Genomic DNA, 26,532 nt, shown 5'->3' on the forward strand with positions numbered 1-26,532 from the left:
TAAAATCAGACCGGCCATTTTTTTAATCAATTTCTTATCAATGGTTGAATTTTAGCAGCTGAAATATGACCATCCAAAACATTTTTAACTAAACACCATTTTCTACTCCATCAAAAATAAATAAAAAGCAATTTCTATAGTTATAATAACAATAATTTCACCAACCACCTTTTAAATGAAGGTCCCTTATACCCAATATTGTCTTCCCTTTCCATCCATGGTCTCCCCCCTTTTCTACAAATGACCTATCCCATCTGTCTCCTTAAAAAAAACCAAATATGCCCCTCGAGCACAAATGTTTATCCCGCCATTTTCATGCATCCTAATAAAGGACGTCCAAAGTGTTCCGGAATGGAAGGAAGGTCCGTCGGGTCAGCGTTTGTATTTTTGTCCACGCCCCTGACATTGGCCTCGCCGACTTGACGCTTCTTATTCTGTGGTGGTCAGCATGTGTCCGACGGACGTTATTTTGGGGGGGACGGTATTTTGTCATCAATACTGTTCCACCACCTGCGGTATGGGTCTCTTGTGGGTGTGTGGGTGGGTGTGTGGGTATGTTTTTGGGCCCTTGGGAAGAGGCACAGCAGTGGTGGCTCCGAGCAGCCCGGAGGCAGACTATGACCATCCAGGATGGCGGGTTTTGGGTCTGTATTGTAGTTCTGGCAAATTCAGACTGGAGGCTTGACCTTCTTGACATCTGACGTAGCCAAGTAATCCATTTTTATTTGTTGGATAAAGTCAATCTGACAGTGTTTTTAAGTCAATGGCAACACATGTAGATTGGATGGAAAATGATTTGTGTAAGTTTATACTAGGATACTGACTACTGATTGGGGGATTTGAGTGTATTTTATGTTATAGTTACTATAAGCTACTTTAATATACTAGTAACTTTAGGTTAGGTTAGAATTTTAGGAGTAATGGTAGTAGTAGTAATAGTAGTGGTAATAGTGGTGGTAGTGGTGAGTTAATACTAGTATACTGATTACTGAGTGTGGAATGCGGTTAAACGTGTATTTTATGCTATAGTTACTATAAGCTAATATAATATAGTAGCTTTAGGTTATATTAGGACTTCAGTAGTAATGGTAGTGGTAGTAGTGGTGGTGTTAGTAGTACTAGTACTAGTAATATTAATAGTAGGAGTGGTGGTGGTAGTAGTAATAGTGGTGGTGGTGGTGGTGGTAGTAGTAGTAATAGTGGTGGTGGTGGTAGTAGTACTAGAAGTAAAGGTGGTGGTGGTGGTAGTAGTGCTAGAAGTAGTGGTGGTGATCGTAGTAGTAATACTAGTAGTAGTGTTGATGGTAGTAGTAGTACTGGTAGTAGTGGTGGTGGTAGTAGTACTAGAAGTAAAGGTGTTGGTGGTGGTAGTAGTGCTAGAAGTAGTGGTGGTGATCGTAGTAGTAATACTAGTAGTAGTGTTGATGGTAGTAGTAGTACTGGTAGTAGTGGTGGTGGTAGTAGTACTAGAAGTAAAGGTGGTGGTGGTGGTAGTAGTGCTAGAAGTAGTGGTGGTGATCGTAGTAGTAATACTAGTAGTAGTGTTGATGGTAGTAGTAGTACTGGTAGTAGTGGTGGTGGTAGTAGTACTAGAAGTAAAGGTGGTGGTGGTGGTAGTAGTGCTAGAAGTAGTGGTGGTGATCGTAGTAGTAATACTAGTAGTAGTGTTGATGGTAGTAGTGGTGGTGGTAGTAGTACTAGAAGTAAAGGTGGTGGTGGTGGTAGTAGTGGTGGTGATCGTAGTAGTAATACTAGTAGTAGTGTTGATGGTAGTAGTAGTACTGGTAGTAGTGGTGGTGGTGGTAGTAGTAATAGTAGTAGTGCTGGAACTAGTAATAGTATTGGTGGTACTAGTAATAGTAGTAGTGGGGGAACTTCTAAAACTTTTACGACCCCTTGACTGGCCTGTTAAGCTTATATTGAACATTCAACTGGAAAGTGCCAAGGAAGTTTTCCTTGATTTGAAAAGTCTGTCAACAATTGTTTATTTTTAGGAAAGTAAGTTAAGGATGCAGTCTTAAAACAACAAAAACTCTTTCCTCCAAGTCATACCCGATCCCCCATTTCCCCCCCTTCCAATTTGTTTAAACACATAGTATCTCTTTCTTATGTCACCTCTCAGTCCGTGACATCGCCTACCTCACTATTTTGGCAAGGTTGTATTTCTTCATTAGCGCTCGCTATCGAAGCAGGGAGGGGCTTAAGGCGGGGCGGGGGGGTCGAGTCGAGGGAGGGACTCCCGGGGGACGTCAGAGTACATTAATTCTCATCACAAGGCGAACGGAGCAGAGTAGAGAGACTGGGAGCTCTGAGCTGTGAATGGCACTGGGCAGCTGTCGGAGTCTGCCAACACTCTATTACCACGTGTACGTCTTCGGGCGGAACGTGCACGCGTAAACACGCTCAGAAAATACCAGCACGTGCAGTAATACTTTGGTATGGTGTCATTGACAGGTGAAATGTAATCAGTCTTTTTTTTCTCCCCCTTTTCTCCTCCCTTTCTCTCGTTTCTCACTCCCTTGCTTTTAAGTGCTTTAGTCAGTGGCTTTCACGCTGCTTTGTGTTCCATTGACCCCGATTCGGGCTTTAATTGCCTGTCCTTCCAAATGAAATTACCTGGATATTGATATTGTTCAACGCGGGGCAATTTCAGAGCGTAATTGACGGAGAACGCCGTTGACAGAGTGGGCTTGATACTATTTTTTACGGAATGCGACGGAATTAACATGTGGCATTTGTGTACCCGCCATGCATTCATCCTGGTGTCATTGTAGAGTCGTTAGTTCGATACTCGGTGTTGGGTTTTTCCAAAATGGGACGTTCTTTAAAGGCACGAAGTAGCCCAGTTGCTTGATTGGGGGTTTTTGATCCGAAACGGGTCAGGGGGCGGGACTTAAAGGGGTCCAAGGGGATGGCGGTGTCTTAAAGGGAGGTACTCCAATACCCTGTCCACCTATACTGTTGTCAATGGTAGGAAGTGAGTCCATTTTGTAGTACTACTTTGTTTTTTTTTGAAGAATTTACAGGTCCGTTTTAGTAAAATTTTCTATTAATTTTGGTGGAATTTCCAGGTTATTTTCTGTTGCCTGGTTGCGTTCTGTTAATTTTTGGGTGTTGACCGGTTACTGCCTGTTGGTTTTAAGGCATTTTATGTTTTAGTAAATTTTTCTATTAATTTTGGTGGAATTTCTGGGCATTTTTCTGGTCCTTTGTTGCGTTTTGTTGATTTTTGGGTGTTGACAGGTTTCTTGTCGGTCGGTTTTAAGGTTTTTTTTATGTTTTAGTACATTTTTATATTTATTTTGGTGGAATTTCCAAGCTATTTTCTGTTTCTTTGTTGCATTCTTTTGATTTTTGGGTGTTGACAGATTACTTGCCTGTTGGTTTTAAGGCTTTTATGTTTTAGTACATTTTCTATTAATTTTGGTGGGATTTCCAAGCTATTTTCTGTGCCTTGGTTGCGTTCTGTTGATTTTTTGGTGTTGACTGTTGACTTTGGTGAGTTATTGCCTGTTGGTTTTAAGGCATTTTATCTTTTAATAATTTTTTCTGTTAATTTGGGTGGAATTTCCGGGCTATTTTCTGTACCTTGGTTGCGTTCTGTCAATTTTTGGGTGTTGACAGGTTGGTTTTAAGGCATTTTTATGGTTACATGATAACGATGGTGCACGCCATTTTGACTGCATTGGCCAAAATCATGCACAAAATATAAAAATAAAAATAAATAAAAGCATTTCATTCTGTCCCTACAGTATAAATGAGCCCCCAATTGGCAGAACAACCCCATGCCGTAGACAAATTAAACGATTTTAAGGCCATTTTAAGGGTGCGACTTATACACAGACACAGCTTATACAAGATAAATTGTAGAATTTAACGATTTTAAGGCTATTTTAAGGGTGCGACTTATACACAGACGCGACTTATACGAGAGAAATTGTAAAATTTAATTTTAAGGCAATTTTAAGGGTGCGACTTATACACGGAGACAGCTTATACAAGAGAAATTGTAAAATTCAACGATTTTAAGCCAATTTTAAGGGTGCGACTTATACAGAGATGCGACTTATACACGAGAAAATACTTTTTTTTTCCGCCTGACACATCTCGTAAGTCGATGCATGGCGTCTTTGTCCGTGGCCCACTCGCCATCTCCTCACCTTATTATATTTTAAAGGGGCGCCGCAAGTGCATCCCGCCGCGGATATGCTGAGCTCGGCGTTCTTTAAGTCGACTAGCTTTACGCTCTTTAATGAAGCCGGCGTGTTGGGGAAGCCTGAAGGTGATCGCTCGCTACTGTACAATCCGACGTAATAGCGCGGGATGGCTCATTATAGCATAACAATTCGCACATTAATTTTCCAGCATCCAGTTTTTAATTAATCCAGTAGGCAGTCTTAAACACAGGGTACACAAATTGCCTCTGGCCTCCTAATTAATTCTAATGGAAGAAATGGAAAAATTAGACGGGTGTGTTTTGGATGGCTCGTCCGTCGTGTATGGAGTCACTTGTCGGTGGCAGCGTCGCTCCGGCGCCCCCGACCGACCCATCCGGCCGTCTCTGAGCTACGCTACGCCGATTGGTTGCCTTTCGTCAAAGCATATGTTGGTTTATGAGCCACTGGCAAGATGAAATTATGGCTTTTATTTATTTCTTTTTTAATTGTCCGGGGGAATTTTAATGCTGCTGTTAGTGTTTGGTTTACTGGGAGACCAATTGTTGTCCAATGTGAGGAGTTTTTAGTTTTTTATGAGGCTATTTTGCTCATTGTAGCTGCCTTTGGGCGACCAATCCGTTTTGATTGGCTAATATAAATGAATTGGACTTTTGGAGTGACGTCAATGGAGTTTATTTGGGATTTAAAAAAGGGTAAACTGGGAAAATTTTAACTGAAAATTGCGGTTAAAAAGAGAAAATCCTAAAAAAAAAAAAAAGACATCCTTAATAATAATAAAATAAAATAAATCCTTAGTAATAATAAAATAATAATAAATCCTTAATAATAATAAAATAATAATAATAAATCCTTAATAATAATAAAATAATAATAAATCCTTAATAATAATTAAAAAAAAAATAATAAATCCTTAATAATAATAAAATAATAATAAATCCTTAATAATAAAAAAAAAATAATAAATCCTTAATAATAATAAAATAATAATAAATCCTTAATAATAATAAAATATTAATGAATCCTGGATAATAATAAAAAAAATAATTTCGTGTTATATTTTAGAATTTAAAAAAATCAGCATTGGCAACAATTTTCAAGATTAAAACTTTAAAATGTTGACTTATTATTACTTAATTGCAGTTTACTTCAAACTTTGACTTCTATTTACTTAACAGTGTCAGGTTTACTTAAAATGGTGAGTTGCATTAACTAGCACCAATTCAACTTATACTCAAATTTAGTAATATTTTGTGGATTTTTTTATTTATTTTTACATTTCCTATTCAAAAATGGGAGCGTTGCCGACTGACTATTTGTCATCTTTGGTTCTTATTCCTCACCCAAATCTTTTCTTACACAGACTTTTGCACATTTTGGTGTGCAACGCGGGCGTGTGTACTCAGCCATGGTCTTTGACCGAGGACGGCCTGGAGTCCACTTTCCAAATCTGCCACTTGGGCCACTTCCTGCTGGTCCAATGTTTGGCGGACATACTCCGGCATTCCGCACCTTCCCGCGTTTTGGTGGTGTCATCTGAGTCTCACAGGTAACACAAAAACACCCACAAAAACGTCCTTAATAGCCAACATGACTTCATTTTTTAACATTTTTTTTTCATACATTCATTTTCCAAGCTACCTGACAAGGTCCGCGGGGGGTGCTGTAGCCTATCCCATCCCCCGATGGACTGTCAAAGTCTGACAAATAATTCATGGTGTCCCCTCACCTTGAATTATTTGTCATCACAGGGCACAATGATACAAACAACCAATCATAGCTTGGGTCAATTTAGACTGTTAGCCAGTTAGCTTAGCATTTTTTTTTAGACGTGGGAGGAAACCGGAACACCCGGAAAAAACCCAAATAATCCCGGGGAGACCATGTAATCGCTATACAGTTCCGGCCCCACTTGGGATCGAACCCTCGACCTCAAAACTGCGAGCCTCATGCACAAACCACTTTTCACTGCGCAAAAAAACGTAAAATCAGTTTTTTTAGTCATTTTATTTTGCCAAAAATTATTTTTTGATATTTTGCAGTAAGTTTACTTCCTTTCCAAAGCGGATATAATAACAGTTTGACCTTAAGTGAAAACGGGTGTCAAAAATGTCCTCGCCAATTGTCCACCAGTGCGTGGCGCCGTCGCGCAAAAAAAAACATATAATTCATATAATAGCACGGCTGTTTGATTCTCCGGAACAAGTGCGCACATGTTCTCCTGAGCTTCGATCAATCACACGGGTTCGACTCGGCTCGTCCGACCGAAAGAGACGTGGGATCGATGCCGGCCGAGCCCGAAGCTCGCCCGCCCGTCCACCGTATGACAGCGAAAAACTGAGATCTTAAGAAAAGACGGACAGATGGACGGATGGTTTGGAAAAAGGGAGGCTGAAAAAGGACGTCGTATAGTAAATTTTGGGTTGATGAATCCATCCATCATGTTGATGATACGTTTAATTTGTAGTGACAACGTGTTGTGGGAAATGACTTTTCTCGTGACTGAGGTTGTCATGTTTGACAACACTCGTTAAGTCTGATGTATCAGTTATTGGTAATGTCCCGCTTGGTTGAAGTTGACGGTTTATACTTGAATATTTGCTATTTTTCTTATTTTAAGGGGGCAACAGGGTTTTCATTTATTGCTATGAATGGCTATAGATGGAGTGGGAGGAGTCTAATTGAAGGATTCAATAACTAAAAACTGTTTGACAATTTAGTCGTATGAAAATGCTAATGATATTTCAGTGATTTTAATAGTTTCTGTGATTTTTGGTTGATTTTAGCAAGAAACAAGAAGTAAGGGCCACGTAAAGTGATGTGATGGGCCAGATTTGGCCCCCGGCCTTTAGTTTGTTCACCCTTTCTGGTCAAGTGTGTTTTTTTGACCAAAAAATTTGTTGTTTGCATTTCATATTTGGATACCAGATTGTAATTACAACTTTAATTCCAATTCATAAGAATAATAATTAACAATAATTAAGTATTATAGATGCTATTTTTTTCAACATTCTAATTATTCTCAAGGAATAAATAAATAAAATGTTAAAACTAAATTAACAGGAACAAAAACTGTAATTTACCCTGCCAATACCCCACAAAAGTTGAAAAATAATAATAATAATAATAAATAAAATATCATTCATTAAAAATAACATTGCTTCCATTCAAATTCAAAGAACTAAAAGATTTTAAACAACTAGATTAATTGCAGTTTTAAGTCATTCTTGTACGAACCCATAGTTTTATTTCCCCCTCTCCTTTTCTTAAATTTCTTTCAAAAACATCTTTAAAAAAGAGTCAAATAAAAAAAACATCAAGAAAAATAGGCTCTATAGTTGGATACCCAATTCATATTGCTCTCTAAAGTCTTAAATCTATACAAATATGAATTAAACTCCCTTGTCAGGGCGCCCCTCAGACCAGGGCGCCCTAAGCACAATGCCTTATGCGCACATGGGTGGATTTGACCCTGCAAAAGGTTGAAATAGCATTAATACATACTAATATCTCCCCTGACATCTTCCATTTTGACCACCTTATTCCAGACTGATATTACCCTCAGTGATGTGGTCCTCTCTTCTTCTTCTTGTTTGTTTTGCTGTCGATTGACTGACCTTTGACCCGCCGGGGATATCGTATTCCCTAAGCCCCTTGTCCGCGGGTTGGGGAGAGGCCAAGTCGGGTGTAATGACCGGATGTTTTATCAGTTTCCGACACGGGGGGCTTACGGTGGGATTGCTCCGGTGGTCCGGCTGCATCAGATCCACTTCATAAGAGGGAGGAGTGATGATATCCTGAAATGAAATATAAAATAACCTCTGCTGCCTCCAGGGCTTTTATGAGAAAGGAATTCTATTGGCTGCCATTGACATGATGGGGGTCCCGTTAAGTTCAACTTGGAGGGATGGCAGGGAAAGATTGGGATTCAGTGGTATTTTTTATAGATTTTAACTAATTAATCTACATTTTTTTAGAGATAAAAAGGTGTTTAATACATTTTGACAGTAAGTTTTTTAGAAAATACATAGAAGTATATTTGTTAAATGCAGATTTTACATATTTTTGGTCACGTAAAATGTATTTTTGTTTAAAGTACAATGATTTCAGTAAAAATGTCTTTTTAATTTTTTCTAACGAAAAAAAATCTACTTTTTTTATAGTTAGTGTTCAACACATTTTAACTGAGTTTTAAAAAAAATTGTTAAATGCAGATTTTACATATTTTTGGTCCCGTAAAATGTATTTTTTTAGAACAATGATTTAATTAAAGATGTCTTTAAAAAAAATTTTAACAAAAAAATCTACCTAGTTAGTGTTCAACACATTTTAACTGAGTTTTTTTTTTAAATGGTTAAATGCAGATTTTACATATTTTTGGTCCCGTAAAATGTATTTTTTAACAACAATGATTTAATTAAAAAAATCTTTTTAAAAAAAATAACAGAAATAAAATAAATAATCTACATTCTTTATAAATAAAAAATAGGTGTTCAACATATTTTAACAGAGTTTTTAAAAAATACATAGAAGTGTATTTGTTAAATGCAGATTTTACGTATTTTTGGTCCCGTCAAATGTATTTTATTTTTTTTTAAAAACAATGATTTAATAAAAAAAATCTTTAAAAAAGTAACAAAAAAGGAAGATAAATTCTTATAAAAATATAATAATGTTGCCAAACATAACATTTTAAATGTTTTAACAAAAAATACTAATGTAAGTTAAATACTGGATAGAAAAACGTATTTATCCTAAGATTTAAAATTTTAATGTCATGTTTTGTCAGGGCAAAATTAAATGGATCTGATCAATGCATGGGTAAAAAAATCAGTTATATGAATAAATTAATCTTGTTTTTAATGCTCGTGATTCTAAAAATAATAATTTTTTTTCGCAGTTTGTTTTTTTTAGTAGTTCGTTTTTGGAGGAACAAAGGAATAGAAATTAAGACAGTTTTTACCTCATTTAATGCTTTTTTTTTGTCAAGTTATCCCGACATCAGCAACTAGCGCCAAGCAATTTCCAAGGCAGAAGAAGTGGAAGCCTCATCAGGCCACCGATTTATCAAAGCGTAGCGAGTCGTTATGAAGTCGAGCGGCACGTGAAATGAAAAAAGCCCGCAGATGTTGTAATTTAGCCAAGCGAGGCCACGGTAAACAATGAGACGGCAGCCACCTTGTAAAGTTGCCGGCCGGAAGAGCGGCTGACATTTTGATCGGATGTTTTCCAATGACGGGGATTAATCTGGGAAGCGCGCCTCACCCAAAAAAAAGGGGGGCTTTGGCGCCTGGTGACGTGGCGCCGAGCTCGCGGGAGCGTGTCAAAACATCTGGATTTGAACAGCTTTGTAGCAGGCAATTAAAGAACATCATGTAACATAACAGCCAAGACAAACAGACTCCAGGACTGTTTCTTCCCAAGAGCTGTTAGAATACTCAAGTCGAGTTCTGCACCTAATCAACACTTACTGCTGCCCACTTTATTCACTTTGGATCTACTTATTTAGGTGACCACTTATTATTCATGTTGACTACTTTTCTATGTTGCCTACTTATCTATGTGGACTACTTATCCATGTCCACTACTTATCCATGTTAACTACTTATCTATGTGGACTACTTATCTATGTGGACTACTTATCTATGTGGACTACTTATCTATGTGGACTACTTATATATGTGGATTACTTATCTATGTGGACTACTTATCTATGTGGCCTACTTATCTATGTGGACTGCTTATCTATGTGGACTACTTATCCATGTTGACTACTTATCCATGTGGACTACTTATCTATGTGGACTAATCTATGTGGACTACTTATCCATGTGGACTACTTATCTATGTGGACTAATCTATGTGGACTACTTATCCATGTTGACTACTCATCTATATGGACTACTTATCCATGTCGACTACTTATCAAAGTTGACTACTTATCCATGTTAACTACTTATCTATGTTGACTACTTCTCCATGTGGACTTCTTATCCATGTGGACTTATCTATGTGGACAACTTATCCATGTGGACAACGTATCTATGTGGACGACTTATCCATGTGGACAACGTATCTATGAGGACAACTTATCTATGTGGGCCACATCTATGTGGACTACTCATTTATTTATTACTTATTAATTTTAACTACTTAATTATTTGTTACTTATTTTGTGGACTACTTATTTATTTATTACTTATTTATTTGGACTACTTATTTATTTTGACTACTCATTTATTTGGACTACTTATTTATTTGGACTACTTATTTATTTATTACTTATTTATTTTGACTACCTATTTATTACTTATTTATTTTGACTAACTATCTATTTATTACCAACTTATTCTGACTACTTATTGATTTATTACCTATTTATTTTGACTACTTATTTATTTTTTTACTTATTTTGTGGATTACTTATTTATTTTGACTACTTCTTTATTTATTACCTATTTATTTTGACTACTTATTTATTTATTACTTATTTCGGCTACTTATTTATTGATCATTTATCTATTATTATTATTTTTTGATTATTTAGTGAATCCATTGTTTCTTTGTTATTTGTGCACTTCCCTACAAATTTACATAGTTGACTACCTATTTATTATTTATGACTTATTTATTGATTGATGTACTAGTTATTGTTTGATATTGATTATTTATTTGTTTGTTGTTGTTCTTGCACACTTTGTGCTGAGACTTTAAATGTCATTACACTTCAATACTGACAATTAAGACACATCAATTCAATCTTATTAAAATTCAATGTCCCATCTCATGCTTTAATTCATGTTCCAGGTTTACAGACTTGATGGACTCATGCGGGAAGGTGGATTTGGCCCGTTTGTCGCCTCAGCGCAAAGACTACTGGTCCATGTTGGCCTACAACCGCGCCAAGTTGTGCAATATCTTGTTCAGCAACGAGCTTCACCGCCGCCTGTCTCCACGAGGGGTGACGTGCAACGCTTTGCACCCCGGAAATATGATGTATACGGGAATTCACCGGAGTTGGTGGATCATGACGTTCTTCTTCAATCTGGCCAGACCCTTCACAAAGTCTATGGTAGGACCCAAAATATTTTTTTCTACACCTAGAAGAGGTTTTGGCCACCTTGTAGAAATCTGGCCCAGATTTGCTAAGGAAACTAAACGGGTTTTTAAGATAGGCCGAATTTTGAAAGAAAACACACACATTTCTTTTGAAAGATTAAGAAAATGTAAACATATGGTAGTATATAGCAAATAGATTTTTATAGAAACCAAAAATTGATTTTCTATTGCTAAATGGTTCGGGTTTTGTTAAAATTTTGGGTCATTTTGACCAAAAAAAAAGTTGAATTTTAGAGAAAATTGATGTTAATATTCCCAACAAAGGTAAGTGACACAAACAAAAAAATACAGGTAAGTGAAACTGAGAGAATAATGTACGTATTTCGGATTTAGTTCGCGTTTCTATTATATGTAGGTTTTTTTTATTGAATTTGCAGGACATTTTGTGCTTTGAACAAAATAACGAAAAATTGAAAGGATAGAAATCCCTTGCGTTTTGTAAAAAACATTTTAAGGCCAATATACTGATGGAAAAAATATAAAACATCCATTTTCAGAGTTAAATTCAGTCCATTTTTGGTGCAATTCTTTAGTCAGCAATCCCGTGTATTTTGTTTTTGTTGATTTACTGTAAACGCACAGTGCTCAGATCACGTGTGCTAAATCAGGGGTGTCGAACCCGGTCTGTTTGCCAGACGTGGCAGTAAACGTCCAATCAGATTCCACTGCGTCAATGTTAATTCATTTTTCTCCACTCAGTCAAAATAGATAGTATGTTTATATATATTACATAGATTGTATAGTTCTGTCATTGTCATGTGATGACGTCCATGTACGTTGAGGGTAGTGTAAGCTATGGCTCACTAGCCACATGTGGCTGTTTTGATGAATACATATGGCTGTCTGCTAACTTGTGAGGTAAAATATGAAGTCCCAAATGCACCAATGGGAGCGTCAGGTTGGAATTGTGGCATTGATGGTAATTCTAGGACTGCTAATTAGGTATTTTTCTTCATTAGACTCTTTTGTATGCTTGAATTCAAGGACTTTCTACTTTAAGAGTGGTGAAATCACTCAAAATTACACATATTATTTCTTTTAAATTCTCAGTACGGCTTTCAAAGAATAACATTTGAAAATAGAATCATTTTTATGGCTTTTTCTGTCAAAAAGTTGACATTAAACCACTATGAAACACAGTTATTTTCATGATTATCACCTAAAATAACTTAAAAATATTTGCTTTGGTCTACCTACGAACATCAAGTCTTCAAATCTACGTAAAACTACGTCTTTGTACAGCAATTAACGTCACAATTCTTAATAAAACCTACTAGATATATTAGTAAATATCAAAGGGCAAAGGTAGGGCTTGTAATTAAAATTCCGGGTGTGCTGACATAGCCATTTTGCTAAAACTGGGGTCTGATAAAAGGACACACACACAGACTTTGTCTCTTACGCACACTCTGGCGCACCCTTAAGCTGGAGTGTTAGCTTTTATTTAAATCTGGCCTTGATAAGACCCCTGGAAGCCTCCTTCCCCCCATCTGAAAGACCCCCCCAACACCCCCACCCACCCTCCTACATTAAGGGTTTAATAAAACAGTGATATTATTTCCGTTATTGGTTGCGAGGCTATGAAGATGCTATCGCTTTAATTGCGAACGTAGACTTTCGGGATCCGCCGAGATTGTTCGGGGATGCAAACATAAGCAGAACGTGGAGCCCTAAAAAACAATCATGGAAACCTCCCGTGTGTCTTTTTACACAAATAACTTGCCGCTCATTTAAAAGACTGTTTTGATTTATTGAAATTTTAGATGATGGGTTTATGTATTGAGGTTTTTTTGTGTGATGTCACCGTTATTTTGTTTTGGATAGCAGGGGTGTTGAACTCATTTTTTTGTGGAAGGTCAATTTGTAGTTGTAGTTTAAGTTTTGGTGTAATTAATGATTTGATGGTTAGTTTTTGTAGGATCGTTTATAGACATTAAAATTTGTGGAAATCCTCTTTTTTGGCTTATAAATAGCAATTATTTTTTTGTATTTTTTTAGTTTGTATTGACAGATGATCTACAGTGATAATGTTCTATTTATAGTTGGCAAAATATTGCTGTTTAAGAAATGAATTCTGTCAATTTAATGGCAAATAAGTGGAAGAAATGACTAAAATAGCTATTCCTTGATTTTGGATCATTTCTGTCTCAATTCTGGTTGACATTGGGTCACTTTGTGTTGTTTTTAGGCATTTCTAGATCAATTTATGTGGCTTATGCTAACTGTGCTAATGTTTAGCTCAGCAGTTAGGACGGTCGACTGCAAAAAATGAGTGGAATCAATAACTATAATAACTATTCCATGACACTTACTTGATTTTTGATCATTTCTGTCTCACTTCTGGTTGACATTGGGTCACTTTGTGTTGCTTTTAGACATTTTTACATCAATTTCTGTTGCTTATGCTAACTGTGCTACCTAGTAGCTCAGCAGTTAGGACGGTCGACTGCAAAAATGAGTGGAAGAAATAACTATAAAAACTATTCCATGAAACCTACTTGATTTTGGATCATTTTTGTCTCACTTCTGGTTGACATTAGGTCACTTTGTGTTGTTTTTAGGCATTTTTAGATCAATTTCTGTTGCTTATGCTAACTGTGTTAATGTTTAGCTCAGCAGTTAGGACTGTCGACTCCAAAAAAATGATGACTTAGGTTCAAATCCTTGTCTTATAGGCAATATAATGAGGAACATATCGCAATTATGTCCCCAAAAAATGTCCCAACCATAGTCTAAAATAACTATCCCATGACATGTCCTTAATTTTGGATCATTTGAGTCACTTTGTGTCATTTTTTTTAGCCTTTTTTAGATCATAGTCTTATATTTCCCTTCACAATTTTGAGTTCAAAAAAGATTTACAGAAATCTACCCCAAAAATGACAGGCATTGAAGCATGATATACTGTTTTTTGCATCTGTTTGACAGTTTTGTATCATTTGGGTCACTTTGTGTCATTTTTTTAGGCATTTTTAGATCATAGTCTTATTTTTCCCTTCACAATTTTGAGTTAAAAATTTTTTTTACAGAAATCTACCGCAAAAACGACAAGCAGTGAAGCACTATATACTGTTTTCACATCTGTTTGACAGTTTTCCAGTTTTTATGCCGAGATAATAATCTGGCAACCGGAGCCATTGGTGATTTTTACCTTTACACCATCCATCGTCATTGATGGCAGCGGATGAGTTAACGTCAAATAAAGTTGTCTATTAGCAAAGAGTAAAACTGATGCGCCGATCACGTTTTGCTGAGTTGGGAAAGGCATCTATAAAGTCGCGTGACATTTTAATCAGGCAAACTATCTGGCGCTAATATCATGTTCTCCTCCCTGTGCCTTGATCTGCTTATCAGAGACGGTCTGTAAAGGCCCTGTTTCTTTAATTTGCCGTGTTTAGAGTGGGAGTTTTTTCCTTGTGTCCTTTGCCAACGTTATCCACATGAAATGATCTGTTTTGCATCTGCTTACTTGCGATGAAGGCGCCGGCGTTATCGCTGTGCTCTTGATTTTGTCGCTGTGATTTATACGCTGACTTTTTGATGGACAGATGGAGATAGAGATGTTGTATTTGATCTGGGGTAGGCAAAGTTTTGGGGGAAACGGGAGCCGTAATTGACTCGTTTTGGGGTTTGGTGGTGGAGTGCATTGTATGATTTTTTTCAAAACAGCAGTTGTGGGTGGGCTGATTGGTTTGCTTTGACTTAAGAGGAAGGAATGGGGATATAAATGCTTGTTGGTTTGGGAAATAGTGAGTGATTATTTCTTAAGTGCTTTAATATGGGGTACACATCTTCAAAATTGCAGTTTTCCAGTTTAATAATCGTGTCTTAGTCTTCCTCTATCTGGATTTTGTGACTGAATATTCTTGGATTTCTGTAGTCCTTTGGTGAAAGTAGACTGAATACTTTTGTACTGTACTTTTAAAAAAAATGCAGTAAATCTTGCACTGGAATAACGTTATTAAAGACCAAGAACAAACATGACACATTAAAGTAGTGCAACAATAACAGCAACAAACAATCAATAAATAAGTAGTGCACATAGATAAGTAGTCCACATAGATAAGTAGTCCACATAGATAAGTAGTTGACATAGATAAGTATTCCACATACATAAGTAGTCCATATACATAAGTAGCCCACATAGATAAGTTGCCCACATAGATAAGTTGCCCACATAGATAAGTAGTCCACATAGATAAGTAGTCCACATAGATAAGTAGTCCACATAGATAAGTATTCCACATACATAAGTAGTCCATATACATAAGTAGCCCACATAGATAAGTTGCCCACATAGATAAGTTGCCCACATAGATAAGTAGTCCACATAGATAAGTAGTCCACATAGATAAGTAGTCCACATAGATAAGTAGTCCACATAGATAAGTAGTCCACATAGATAAGTAGTCCACATAGATAAGTAGTCCACATAGATAAGTAGTCCACATAGATAAGTAGTCCACATACTTAAGTAGTCCATATACTTAAGTAGTCCACATAGATAAGTAGTCCACGTAGATAAGTAGTCCACATAGATAAGTAGTCCACATAGATAAGTAGTCCACATAGATAAGTAGTCCACATAGATAAGTAGTCCACATAGATAAGTAGTCCACATAGATAAGTAGTCCACATAGATAAGTAGTCCACATAGATAAGTAGTCCACATAGATAAGGAGTCTATGTAGATAAGTAGTCCACATAGATAAGTAGTCCCCATAGATAAGGAGTCTATGTAGATAAGTAGTCCACATAGATAAGTAGTCCCCATAGATAAGGAGTCTATGTAGATAAGTAGTCTATGTAGATAAGTAGTCCACATAAATAAGTAGTCCACATAAATAAGTAGTCCATAAATAAGTATTCAACGTAGATAAGTATTCAACGTAGATAAGTATTCAACGTAGATAAGTATTCAACGTAGATAAGTATTCAACGTAGATAAGTATTCAACGTAGATAAGTAGTGAACGTAGATAAGTAGTGAACGTAGATAAGTAGTGAACGTAGATAAGTAGTCCATGTAGATAAGTAGTCCACGCAGATAAGTAGTCCACGCAGATAAGTAGTCCACGCAGATAAGTAGTCTACGTAGACAGTAGTCTACGTAGATAGTAGTCTACTTAGATAGTAGTCTACTTAGATAGTAGTCAACGTAGATAAGTATTCAACATAGATAAGTAGTCAACATAAGTAGTCAACATAGATGGGTAGTCAACGTAGATGAGTAGTCAACGTAGGTGAGTCGTCTACGTTGATGAGTAGTCTACATGAATAAGTGGTCACATAAATAAGCAGTCAGTTAGAAAAGTGACTAAAGTGGTTAGCAGCCTAAGGAATTTCAGTGCAAGAACAATGAAGCAAAGATATTGCGCGCCCATGTTCACGATCCCGTAATGACTGAGTCGCTAACCTTTTGAGAAGTTGCCACACTGACCTGGTGACATTTTGTTGATGGACTGATTGCCCCCCAAAGATCGCCGTACCCTCAGGCTCTTAGCAGCTGCACCCGTCCAATCTACGCGAGCCTAACCGTAAGGCCCTCGGCGCCCATTGTGACCGGAGATCCCATCCGCCACCGCCGCCGTAATAGCGTCCTGTCGGACACCTCGCTCACGCCCGCCCGCGTCTTAGCGTGATTATTTTCCCCGGCATTGTGCCTCGGGCACCGGGCCACCTTTTTACATATGCACAAACTGAACTTTTGACCAGGCGGCGTTTCTCCATGGCTCTTTGCTCAGATTTAACCACGTTTATTGCAGGGAGATGGTTTTCCAACCAAATGGGAATTGTGGGAATCTCAAACCAGTCCAGACGTGAAACATTTGGTAAAATGCTTTTAGTTTATTGTCCAACTCATTTTAGGGCGCATCAAAGTTATGCTTTGCGTCGGAAAGTCGACTAATAATTGATTATTGTATAAATGAAGAATTGGTTTGATTGTTGACCTCAAAATGGTCTGATTTATCTTTTTTTAAACTCATAGTAGCAAATATTTCCGTTTATATTTGTTGTAAAAAATAAGGGAAGCAATGATCATTTTATTTAATGTATTTTTTATGTAAGATATTTTTTTTAGCAAAACCAAAAGACTTGGTAATATTTCTTTTTAAATTTAATGTCACAAAAGCCAAAGAACAGCTTTTCTTATTCTAAAATAGAAAAAATAAATAATAAATACAAATAATACATAATAATAAAATACAAATACATAATAATAATAAATAATAAAATACAAATAAATAATAATAATAATAAATAAAAATAAATAATACTAATAATAAATAAAAATAAATAATAATAAATAAAAATAAATAATGATGAATAAAATTAAAATAAATAATAATAATAATAAATAATGAATAATAAAATTAAAATAAACAATAATAATACATGATACATGATGAAATGAAAATAAATAATAATAATAATAAATAATAAAATAAAAAATAAATAATAAATACTAAAATTAAAAATAATTAAAAATATATATATAAATAAATAAAAAATCTGAGAAGAAAATACTTAAATTTATGCTGATTCTCAATGACAAGTGAAATACTTTGAAAATTGTATATAAATATTATTTGAGCGCCAAATATGAAATCAAAGTACACCATTCACTTTCCCGTATTGCACCAAATGACACGACATCTTTTTCAACTGCATTCAAACGTGCCTTTTTTTTCCTATTCACTCCCTTTGCCAAAACCTGATGGAAGTCCAATCCTCCAACACAATCCTTCCCTGCCAATGTGTCAATTAGTCGCTTTTTTATAAGATTTTTATTTATTTATTTATTTTATTTTTTATAGTAGAAGGTTACTGGACTGGAAAAGATTGTGCGTGGATGGGCAAAAGCATAGAATCCAATTTGACTTTATTGACATGACTGTTCCTGGCCAATCCTGTTACTAGGATTATTGTCCACGGTGATACCATTTCATTAAAGTAAACGTACACACACACAAATACACACACACACATTGACAGACACACACACACACACACACACTCGTACAGTGGGGATGGCCCGAGGCTTGGTTATGTGCTCCGTTGCGCAAGGAAACGGTGTAAATGCTTTATTGTGGATGAGTTGATGTGATGGAGAGCGTGTCTAGATCAATAAAGAACCAATCAAATGCTGACAGTTTGCGACTGTATTCGCTCAGTGGTCAAACCCCTCCCCTCGCCCCTACATAAGTGACCATGGTGTGGATTGGAAAAACTTTTTAACTCCATTGGGTGAAAGTTTTGTACAGTGTTCCCTCGCTACTTCGCGGTTCAGCTACCGCGTACTCGGAGCTTCGCAGATTTTTTTGGGGGGAAAAAATAATACAAATATTACATTGAAATAACAGATTTTACAGTTATTTTTGTTATAACATGGATTTCACTCTCTCTACCCGTATTCTATATGGTGTACTGTATACAGGGGGGTAAAACAAAATTTAAAAAATAAAAAAAAAATGAAAAAAAAGAAATGAAATCCAACTTTTTTTAATTAAATTCAAATTAAGCATGTTTGAAGGGGAATCCCTACTTGGCGGAAATTCACTTATGGCGGGTGGTCCCGGTCCCCATTAACCGCGATAACCGAGGGAACACTGTACTTGTTTGCGCTAGTTTTTACAACCGTTTCATTGTTCCGCAGTATTTTGCTGTTTTAAGTCTGCATATGACATCTAAAATTGTTTTTATTTTGTTTTGGTGTTGTGTGTGTGTGTGTTGAATTGTTAGGTTAGGTTATACCAGACATGGGCAAACTACGGCTAGGCTTTGTAATCCGGCCCCCGACGTTACCCAATTTTTTTTTCCCCAAGATGGCGCCGTCACGCGGAAGCCAGTGGCAGTAGCTGTGTCCACTTTTATTTGTTTTTCATATTTTACAGCCCCTCTATCTTTTTTTAAATGACATTTTAATATTTCTTAATACTACATTCCTTTGACTTGTCTTTGTACTTTACACTTTTTACTCTAATGATGAGTATAATAATACTTTTGTCCTTTTTTTCTGTTTATGTTTCATATGTACTGTTAACGGATGCACTTTTTTAGATGTATCGTATCTTCTGCTGACCCATCTGTCAATTTTTTAACGTCAATATGGCCCCCGGGCCCAAAAGTTTGCCCACCCCTGGGTTTTACCTTTATTTCATCTTGTATTTGGGAAATTTCTTGGTGGCAGTAGCAAGACAGACACAGAAGACATTGTAGACCTAGTTAAAAAACCTGGAGCCACACTCATGGTGTCCACAAGGTGGCGATCTTCTGCAGACTGAGACTGAAGTTAGCACACATGCTTTTATTATCATTATAAATGTATAATTTATCAACCGGTTATACTCACTAGGATCATATTATGCTATTTACAGTTCTTTTTATTTTGATTTTGAACCAAAAAGTCCCTAAAATCCTAAAAAAGTGACCTGGAAATCCCTAAAATGAACAAGAAGTGACTAAAAACCAACGTTAATCCCCTCCACATTAATTCATCATCTAAAATGTTCATTCTCTGCCATCCCTCCTACTCCAAAAGCATTAGCATTTCAACTCATTTTACTTCAAGGCAGAAGCACAAAAAAACTATCTATTTTTCTACTCTTAATAGTCCAGTATCCATCATTATTGATGTTTTTAAAGCCAAATTTTCTTCCAGTCTCAATTGCAAACCATCAGAGAGACCATTAAGACGTCCCCCACTGGTTGTGGTGGTCTCAGTACACCTGGCCGGGACCTAAATTACCCACAAAGCCACAGGTTTTCATCAGTTCTGCTCTGGCTTGCCAAGGGACTCCATCTCGACCCCTCTTGGAGACCCCCAAGTGACCAATCCCCCCCTTTTTCGGCCTCCGTGACCCCCCTGGAATAGGACGTAACCCCTCACCTCCATGCCCTCCCTCCCTTGGCGCTTTGTTGTGACACGAAGCTGATGGACTATTTTTCAAATTGATTTTAAAAAATGTACATAAGCAAGCGATCCCCTCGCCCAGATTACCTATTGATTTTTAATATGAAAAGCTCATTATATAAGCAGGAACTGCAACACAAAAAGCTAGCCAACCTTTGCATAAATCCTTTAATTGAATTTCCAGAGCCCGTGGTTCTACATTTTTTAATTAAATCCATTTCTTTTTCTTTTTTTTTTTCCTTTCCTTCTTCCCCTTCCTTCTTTTTTTTCTTTTTTTTTAAGGCTTGCTTGTGTAATTTGCATGCTGTGAAGTGGGTGCTGTCCCAGATAAAGTGCCATTGATCCTTATTAAGGCTCACCTCTGGGCTCGCTGAAAACCAACCGCAGAAATTAAATGTGCTCATGGTGCATACACTTATTGCCCGCATGATAGGATTAGAGGGGGGGGGGGCAGTTGGGGGGTAGGGGGTCTCGTAGATGGAGGCTGAAGGAGTGATTGGCTAAAAGGTGAGGCGCTCATTATTAATAGTTGCTCATATTAGTGTAATATTTCAACTCGAATCCGATGGGATGTGACGGAAGAGGCCTGTGATACAAATGGAGGCATTATTTGGGGTTCTCAGCAAAATGTAAGTGTGTTTTGGACATTGGGATTGAATTTGAAACTTTTTTTTTTATTTGTTGGCTGCCGTTGACAGACATGGGGGTACAATTTGATTGGGTGGAATGAAGGAATGTTTGTTTGCTCGTGATAGTGGGTGCTTGGAGGTTTGGTCGCCGGTCTTTTGATCGCCGGTCTTTTGGTTGCCAGTCTTTTGGTCGCCGATCTTTTGTTCAATTTTGGTAGATGGTCAAATGGTGACAGAAAGTTAACTGTTGAAACCAGCTCTCAAAATTATATTCATAAGAGAGAGTTTAATATCTAAGTACTGTTTAATATCTAAGTACTGTTTAATATCCAAGTACTGTTTAATATCTAAGTACTGTTTAACATCTAAGTACTGTTTACTATCTACATACTGTTTACTATCTAAGTACTGTTTACTATCTACGTACTGTTTAATATCAAAGTACTATTTAATATCTAAGTACAGTTTAATATCTAAGTACAGTTTAATATCTAAGTACAGTTTAATATCTAAGTACAGTTTAATATCTAAGTACAGTTTAATATCTAAGTACATTTGACCGGCGACCAAAAGGGACCAAACGTCCGGCGACCAAACGTCCGGCGACCAAACGTCCGGCGACCAAAACGTCCGGCCACCAAACGTCCGGCCACCAAACGTCCGGCCACCAAACGTCCGGGCGACCAAACGTCCGGGCGACCAAAACGTCCCGGCGACCAAAACGTCCGGCGACCAAAACGTCCGGCGACCAAAACGTCCGGCGACCAAAACGTCCGGCGACCAAAACGTCCGGCGACCAAAACGTCCGGCGACCAAAACGTCCGGCGACCAAAACGTCCGGCGACCAAAACGTCCAGTCACATGATAGTGAAGTATGATTTGGAATAGTTTTGGGGATGAAACTATTTTCAACTTTTTCATTTTTAAAAAAAATTAAGTCTTACATTTTTTTTTTAGTTTTGACAGTACTTGACGTCCAATCCTATTTGGCTAAAATGGAAGTATAACGCTATTAATGACACTAAAAGTTAAGAAATTTTCAGTTTAAATAATTTATTTGTCTATTATTGGTAGACTGACACATACACACACCCTTAAAAATTAACGTCAGTTCCAAAATATTCGCAATTATTTAAATCCCCTCCCACAAAAGCAAAAACAAAGCCTTAAATTTAAACCAAAAATCCAATTTTCCCAAATATATCCCCTTGAAACGAGTTACAGCGAGCGGCGTTCTCGTGGAAACAAAGATCATATCTCATTACCGCCTGAAAGGTCACGTCGCGCAATCTGTCTAAGACGAGGGTGCTTAAGTGCCTATTTAGACATTAAATGCCACATGATTTTCTCGTCCTTAGCCTTCTTAGCGTCCGTCAAGCCGTCGGATGCTCGCGTCTTCTCTTTTCGTTGTCTCCCCGCGTGGCCGTACGCAGACGGCGGAGGCGATCGATAGTGATTAACCTTTGACCTCCACCACATACTTATAGGCCGGGCCTGGCTGCTCACACATCTCTCATCAGTTTCACTTAAAGACTGCGCTTCACTCAATAAGGCACTGCGCGCTAATTCCTTTCAAAGACAGAAAAGCGTGACTTTCTTGACGACTGTGTACTTTGCCGTCAGTGGAAAATAGTACTCTTCAATTGATTGGAATGTTTTTATTGTCATTAGACAAGTAGAATGAGACTTAAAGCCTCACTGCCAACTGCACAATAACAACAACAACAAAGAAACAGACAAATAGTCAATAAATAAGTACTTGACAATGTAAATAAGTAGGGAAGTGCACAAATAACAATAACAAACAAACAAACAAAAAGATACATCATCAACCTACTGAATAAGTGGTAGTCAACATACTAAATAAGTAGTAGTCAACATACTAAATAAGTAGTAGTCCACATACTAAATAAGTAGTAGTCAACATGCTAAATTAGTAGTAGACCACATTCTAAATAAGTAGTAGTAGTCCACATGCTAAATAAGTAGTAGTAGTCCACATGCTAAATAAGTAGTAGTAGTCCAAATGCTAAATAAGTAGTAGTAGTCCACATGCTAAATAAGTAGTAGTAGTCCACATGCTAAATAAGTAGTAGTAGTCCACATGCTAAATAAGTAGTAGTAGTCCACATGCTAAATAAGTAGTAGTAGTACACATACTAAATAAGTAGTAGTAGTACACATACTAAATAAGTAGTAGTAGTCCACATGCTAAATAAGTAGTAGTAGTCCACATGCTAAATAAGTAGTAGTAGTACACATACTAAATAAGTAGTAGTAGTACACATACTAAATAAGTAGTAGTAGTAAACATACTAAATAAGTAGTAGTAGTACACATACTAAATAAGTAGTAGTAGTACACATACTAAATAAGTAGTAGTAGTACACATACTAAATAAGTAGTAGTAGTACACATACTAAATAAGTAGTAGTAGTACACATACTAAATAAGTAGTAGTAGTACACATACCAAATAAGTAGTAGTAGTCCACCTACCAAATAAGTAGTAGTAGTTCACCTACCAAATAAGTAGTAGTAGTTCACCTACCAAATAAGTAGTAGTAGTTCACATACCAAATATGTAGAAGTCCACATACCAAATTAGTAGTTAACCTACAAAATAAATAGTTGTCAAAATATAGTATATAAGTTGCACTGGAGTATAAATTATACAACATTATACATGAATTGATAGTAAAATAAGGAATAACAGTAAAAATTAGCACCTGTTCAGATAACATATTAACATTTTTTAAATAACTGTAGCCAAAAAAATACATCATAATAAGTTGTTGAATGAAAAAATTCAATAAAAGCCCCAAGTCGCAGGCCCAGCCAAAGTATTAAACAAAAAATGTGATTTATAGTCCAGACAATACAATAATTATTTATAATATTTGCTTGGTATATTTCAGATCATTCAATTGATATTAATTTTTCAAATAAAAGTCACGAACATGAATTGCAATTTTAAAAATATAACACATATAAAAAAAATATATAACATTTATACTTTTAGTGATGATCCAAGAATTAAAACACTAAAGTGTCTCTTTTTCAGCAGCGGTTTGCAAAAATATGCGAGCGCCACGTACTGAAAATTGCATGTATATGTGCCTTTTCCCTTTTTTTGGGAAGGGGTCAAGGGTCAAGTGGAGTCCAAGCAGGTAGGCGATTGCTTTGGCTGATTTAAGCGTAATGACTAATCAATGCTTGAATGCATTAGCCTAATCTAATGGGCCAGGTGGGAGAGGACAACGCTAGACGCATGAAACACATGATTGAGCACAACGTGCAACAGCCATGCGATCAATAACACCCAGTAGAGTGCCCCCCAGTCCGAGAGGGGGTCCTCGCTACCCTCCACCTTCATTTTAGGGGGCGCTATGCATGTCGGGGTGGAAATATGCGGGCTTACTTGGTTAGGGGAGGGACGGACAAGGTTTTCTTTGCTTTGATTGATTGGATTATGAAATGAAATGAGGGATAGTTGTTTTCTTTTTTGTTTGTTTTTTCCTCTCACACTTGAATAGTTTCTTGTTTTATAAGTGAGGAAAATGTGGATGGTGACAGTGATGGTTGTGTTTTGCATTTTTTGTGCTCCTATTAATCAACTCAAAATATTCCGACTTTAATCTCGTAACAACATAAATTTTATCTATAGTATTTTGATGAAAGAATTGATTCGTAATATTTTGCCTATTTTCTAAGTCCCATAGTTTTTTGGTCAATTGTCTGGACTATAGTTGACTGGATTTTGGATCTGGCAACTAAAGTCACTGTTTTTTGTCATTTGTTTGGACTACAGTTGACTGGATTTTGGCTCTGGCAACTAAAGTCACTGTTTTTTGTCATTTGTTTGGACTACAGTTGACTGGATTTTGGCTCTGGCAACTAAAGTCACTGTTTTTTGTCATTTGTTTGGACTACAGTTGACTTGATTTGGGTTCTGGCAACTAAAGTCACTTAAACGAGAAAACATATTTAATATTCCAACTTTAATCTCGTAACATCGTACATTTTATATTGTAATATTTTGATGAGAGACTATTCTTAATATTTTACCCATTTACTTAGTCCTGTAGTCCTTGGACTACAGTTGACTTGATTTTGGTTCTGGCAACTAAAGTCACTTAAACAAGAAATCATATTTAACATTCCGACTTTAATCTCGCAACATAGTACATTTTACCTAGCAGTATTTTGATGAAAGACTTGATTCTTAATATTTGGCCTACAATTGACTGGATTTTGGTTCTGGCAACTAAAGTCACTTAAACGAGAACACATATTTAACATTCCGACTTCAATCTCGTAACGTCATACATTTTATCTAGCAGTATTTTGATGAAAGACTTGATTCTTAATATTTGGCCTACAATTGACTGGATTTTGGTTCTGGCAACTAAAGTCACTTAAACAAGAAATCCTATTTAACATTCCGACTTTAATCTCGTAACAACACACATTTTATCTAGTACTATTTTGATGAAAAACTTTATTCTTAATATTTGGACTACAATTGACTTGATTTTGGTTCTGGCAACTAAAGTCACTTAAACCAGAAAACATATTTGATCGGCCGATTCCTCGCCATCGCCCAAATATCAACTCAACGTGCACGAGACAGCCCGTTACCCTTCCACGTGGACCATTACGTTGACTTTTTTGTGTTAAAACCCATCGCAAAAAAAGTATGTTGTCTGAACGCAGCATAAGAAACAAAGTGTGAGTTAGAGAGCTAAAGACGAAGGCAAGTTAGGGACAAGAGCCAATCGTGGTAGAGGACGGACGAATGGACGGGCGGGCCTGGGTCAATACTTGGGAGCGCATTCTGCTGACACGGCAGCACTCGACAAACACACGCCATGAGTGGGTCATGTAAACAAAAGAGTGAGGGCCATCCAATAAATATTCAGTCAGTAAAAAGAAGCCTGGGTGTGTGTACAGTCCATACGTTGCCATGTTGGGAAAGAAGTTTGCTATTGTCGTCATGTTTGAGCACGTTTTTAAGGGAGAAGGAGTTGCAAAATGGATCAATAGATTAAGTGTTTTTTTCGTGTTTTTTTATTGCTTGTATAGATTTTTTTTATTAATTTCAACCCTTTTTTTTAGAGATTTTTAAGGCTGAATTCACTTGATTGGCCCCAAAAAAGTGCCAGATGTGGTGCAATATATTATTTTGGCAGTAAATTAGTTTTTTTATTGGAATTATCACATATTGTTGTCTCATTTAGAAATTTTGAAAGATTAATTATGTTCATTTAGGACATGGATGTCATAATTGCAGAACCTGGGCCAATTAGAGAATATTTTGCAATTGTGGATTAGATTAGATTAGATTAAAATTTTATGTCATTGCGTATTTAGGAAATGTTTTGGTTGTAGTAATAAAAAAAAAGTACTAATAAATTAGTTAGAAGATTCATTTCCAAAAAAAAGTATATTTAAATAGTAAATGAAGTAAATAAAATATTTTGATTGCTTTAAGCCCCACCCAGTTAAGATGAATTGCATCCCCTCCTTTACTAACTATCACAACACATACCCTGGACCACAGGTGTCAAAGTGGCGGCCCGGGGGCCAAATCTGGCCCGCCACATCATTTTGTGTGGCCCGGGAAAGTAAATCATGAGTGCCAACTTTCTGTTTTATGATCAAATTAAAATGATAAATATAGATGTATATTAAATT

At 36.6% G+C, this 26,532-nt stretch overlaps 1 protein-coding gene across 2 annotated transcripts in view; it reads left to right on the forward strand.

The window, feature by feature from the left end:
• wwox (WW domain containing oxidoreductase) overlaps positions 1-26,532 on the forward strand; it is a 169,267-nt gene that overhangs the window by 46,499 nt on the left and 96,236 nt on the right. For both annotated transcript variants that reach the window (XM_077710712.1, XM_077710713.1), the window contains exons 7-8: positions 5,539-5,724; positions 10,983-11,247. In XM_077710712.1, coding sequence (XP_077566838.1) covers positions 5,539-5,724; positions 10,983-11,247 — 451 coding nt within the window. The remainder of the gene's footprint in view (positions 1-5,538; positions 5,725-10,982; positions 11,248-26,532) is intronic.

The sequence above is a fragment of the Stigmatopora nigra genome, chromosome 2, assembly GCF_051989575.1.
Source record: "Stigmatopora nigra isolate UIUO_SnigA chromosome 2, RoL_Snig_1.1, whole genome shotgun sequence".
Taxonomy (NCBI): Eukaryota; Metazoa; Chordata; class Actinopteri; order Syngnathiformes; family Syngnathidae; genus Stigmatopora; species Stigmatopora nigra.